The following is a 3,829-nucleotide window of genomic DNA, read 5'->3' as shown; positions in this document are numbered from 1 at the left end:
GAAACTATGTTAAGATAAAATGATAGAAATAAAAATAAAAAGATACAATGAAAAGAATAAAAAAAATAAAAAAATAAAAGTAAAAATAATCTTTGTTACTTGTTTTTTATTCTTTTCATTGTATCTTTTTATTTTTATTTCTATCATTTTATCTTAACATAGTTTCATTTTGTATCTTTTTAGCCCTGATGAAGCCCTGCAAAGTGGGGCGAAACATTGGAAAATAAAATAGTTGTAAACTTTTTTTGTTTCACTTTTGACCGCAACCCTGACCATCTTCCTATATATATTTTAAGTATAAATTAGTTATTATCTTAATTGTTCTTCTATAAATAAATACTTGTGGTAAATATATCCCAATTGGCTTAATAAGAATATAATTTCACTAATGTTGTTAATAACTCTGCTTGCTTACTAATAATATTTAATGTTTATTAATAAATGGAATTTGGTCTGGGTACGGTCAAATAAAACTCAAATAGTAAATTGGTGTACTATTTCAGCTTTATTTGGCCGCACCCAGATCATGTTCCATTTATTGATATACACGGTCATCAATCAGCAATCTTCCAGTAATGTTTATTATTTCTAATGATACGTAAAAGTAACTTAATCTTTATTGCCTTGCTTATTAATAAGGTTTTCTTTTAAAATCATCTACTATATCTATCATCATTTTGTTTCATAGTGTATTAAAATGTTTAATATTATTTCAGGGATTTATAATAGCCTTTACTTCTGACTTTATACCAAGGCTGGTATACATTCTTACAGTGAGCGAAGATCGATCACTTGCTGGATTTCTTAACGATTCTCTTGCGATAATGAACACTACCGATCTAGATTTAGATCATCCTCCTTTCCCATCGATACCTTTATGCAGGTATAACCTTTATCTCATATCTTAGAAATATATTATAAGTTTTATCATCGTGGTTTGACATGGGAAAAGTTCTTTCAAATTATTTTATTTAAAGTTTACTCCTACAGTAGCATTAAACTTTAATTTTTTAAGTAAAGTATTATTTATGTAAGACAATTTATATTCTGATTGTGATCCTTTTTATGAGGAAACAGTTTTTAAAAACATTTAACACACTGTTTGGAAAACAGGGTTAACTCAAAGAATATATTATTTTATCTAATATTAAACATATTACAGGTTTTTTATAAAGCCCATATAGAGAGTTTATGGTTCTCAACAGATTTCCATTTGATTTCGACTTAAAATAAAAAAATTGTTTATAAGTTTGGGTGTAAAGGATGTAAATTCTTGAATGATTATTTTTTCTAAGATCATATAGACGGATAATTATTTAAACATTTTTTATTTTTTGTAGGAAGATAGTCCGGGTGGTATCAAAATAGTGAAAGAAAACTATTTTTATTGTTAACCAACATTTCGCTCCACTTTGCAGGGCTGTCAGATTGAAACAAAGATGATTACTGAAACTGTGTTCTCATCATTGTTTCAATCTGACGGCCTTGACAAGTGGGGCAAATCATTAGTTAACAATAAATAGTTTTAGCTTGAAATCAAACCGCCAAGTCGTTGTCAAACGTTGGGACAATTAAATAAGTTACTTCAACTTATTTGTGTTTTATTTTGACTGCACCTCCCAACCATCTTCTCCCCAAATAAATAGTTTTAGACCCGGACTATCTTCCTACAATCTACTTCATATGGTCAACTATCTTCCAATTTTTTATTTTTGTGTTATAGGTACCCTGATTACAGAGAACCACCTTGGTCTCCTGATAAATATATGAAAACCAATATGTATTGGAGGGTCCTTGCTGCAAGACTGACATTTGTTGTAATTTTTGAGGTGGTTATAATTAATTTACAATTAGTTATAAGCTTACCATATCAGTTAAGCTTTTATGTTTTGCCTGTTTGCTATATAGCATGGTTGCTGCATCAATTCTGCTACCATTTTTCTATCTTTATAACTCAGGCTTTTATTAAACATTAAAAAGTTGCTACTTGTCTACTGTAATCCGTTTGACTTACCGTTGATTCTTTTTATTGTATGACCAATATCCAAAATTAGAGTATTATTTTATATCTCCTATTCTAATTGTTAAATGGATTATTTAATTAATAAAAAATTATAGAATAAATGAAATACAATTAAGTACTTATTTATTTGTGCTGATGTTTCTTCTTGAATTTCATTTGTTCATTAATTTTTTTAAAATTAAGTTTTACTTAATTGTATGTCATTACTGACTGCATCCCCTGACCATCTTCTCACATCGAATCTACAGTTAACTCCTCATTTTTCATTTAATCTTTATTTTAATTTTAGCGCTCATGGATGACCCTCAACTTAAGGTCGAATTGTTGGCTTATCTAATAAAAACAATATAAAAATGACTGTCCTAATTATTTCCTCTAATATACAATATTATATGTTTTATAAAATAGATTATTATTAATTTAATAATAATAAAAAAAAATATATTATTACGATATACATTTTTTAAAATAAAAAATCTTTGTTTGTGGATTTCAAATGAGGTGATTAGTTTCAAAACCAGCTCATTCACATTTTTATCAAATTTTTTTGTTTGTTTTTTCCCCCCAAGTTCTTAAAGCATCACCAGGTTTTGATGAAAAGCACCTCCAACCAGTAAAAGGCCAGTTATTTTTATAGCTTTATGCGTTTTTACTGATCATTGTGTCATCCATGAACGATCAATGACTAGCCTGAAAATTGGTTCAAAGTCATAGATTTAACACTCATATATAGCACAATTGTATGTTCTTAATGTCTACTGTAAAAGTTTTGAAAATAAATGGAAACAGTTTTGAAACAAATCACCTAAATTACTCAGATATCAGGGAACCATGAAAGTTGCATTTCATGCAAATATTTATAAATGGAAGATGGTCCGAGTGCAGTAAAAGAAAAACTAAAATAGTCATAAAATTATTCGAGTTTTTCTTTGACCGCATTCAGACCATCTTCCTTTTATAATCACACACGGTCAATCATCAATCTTCTAGTATGTAAATATTTAATTTCAATTATTAGTTTTTTATAATCTCTTATTTTTTCCTTGCAGAATATTGTGGTGATGGTTGTTGTGTTTGTTGGTTGGTGTATTCCAGACATTCCTACTCGTTTAAAAGAACAGATAAGAAGGGAAGCATTTATCACTAATGAAATAATAATTCATCAAGAAGCAATAAGGTTAGTTATCACAATACTATGTGAAGATTTAAATATTTTTTTCTATAGCAGTTTTACTTCTGAAAAAAACATTATAGGCTCTTTAATCTATTTAAAATATCTCATTACTGCAAAAGGTTTTCAGTTGCTGAACTAGGTAAAAATCACTTTGCTTGGATAGGACAATTGATTTACTACTTAAGCAGATTATCGCAAGGAAAAATAATTTTTTCAATAACCAAGAAATTTGTTGACCTCATTATAGCCTACAACCAAAAGTGGTAATTAAAAATTATAGTAAAAAATTTGAAAATGGATTTGGCTGGTTTCAGAATGCTACCATCTTAAATACAGTTTAAGTGAAAATAAATTCATAATAATAACTGATAGTATGATAGTAATTAAAAATAATAGCAATTTAGATAAAAATAATATAATTCAAGAATACTTTTACATAATTAAAAATAAAAACAAATAATATTTATGTGGATCTAAGCTTTTGTGGGAATTATGAAAAATGATGAGATAGATTGCCTACCTTCTGTTAACTTACCTCATGTTACAGACATAAAACTGCCATATACAGATTTTTTTTTACGATAACTAAAGGAAATATGTTAGGTAAATGGTCCCAGCATTATCAAGAATCT

At 27.8% G+C, this 3,829-nt stretch overlaps 1 protein-coding gene across 1 annotated transcript; it reads left to right on the top strand.

Moving 5' to 3' along the window:
• Positions 1-716: 716 nt before the first annotated feature.
• LOC136795949 (anoctamin-1-like) lies at positions 717-3,200 on the top strand (the record flags this gene model as incomplete). The annotated part of the gene is given in 3 exon segments (XM_067048168.1): positions 717-883; positions 1,724-1,829; positions 3,073-3,200. Coding segments are annotated over 3 exon segments (401 nt in total), but the record flags the coding sequence as incomplete, so codon positions are not given.
• Positions 3,201-3,829: the final 629 nt, after the last annotated feature.

Source organism: Halyomorpha halys, unplaced genomic scaffold (genome assembly GCF_000696795.3).
Source record: "Halyomorpha halys isolate HHAL.00 unplaced genomic scaffold, Hhal_1.1 Scaffold8922.1, whole genome shotgun sequence".
NCBI lineage: Eukaryota > Metazoa > Arthropoda > Insecta > Hemiptera > Pentatomidae > Halyomorpha > Halyomorpha halys.
The sequence above is the reverse complement of the archived record's forward strand: the minus strand, read 5'-3'. Positions and strand labels throughout refer to the sequence as shown.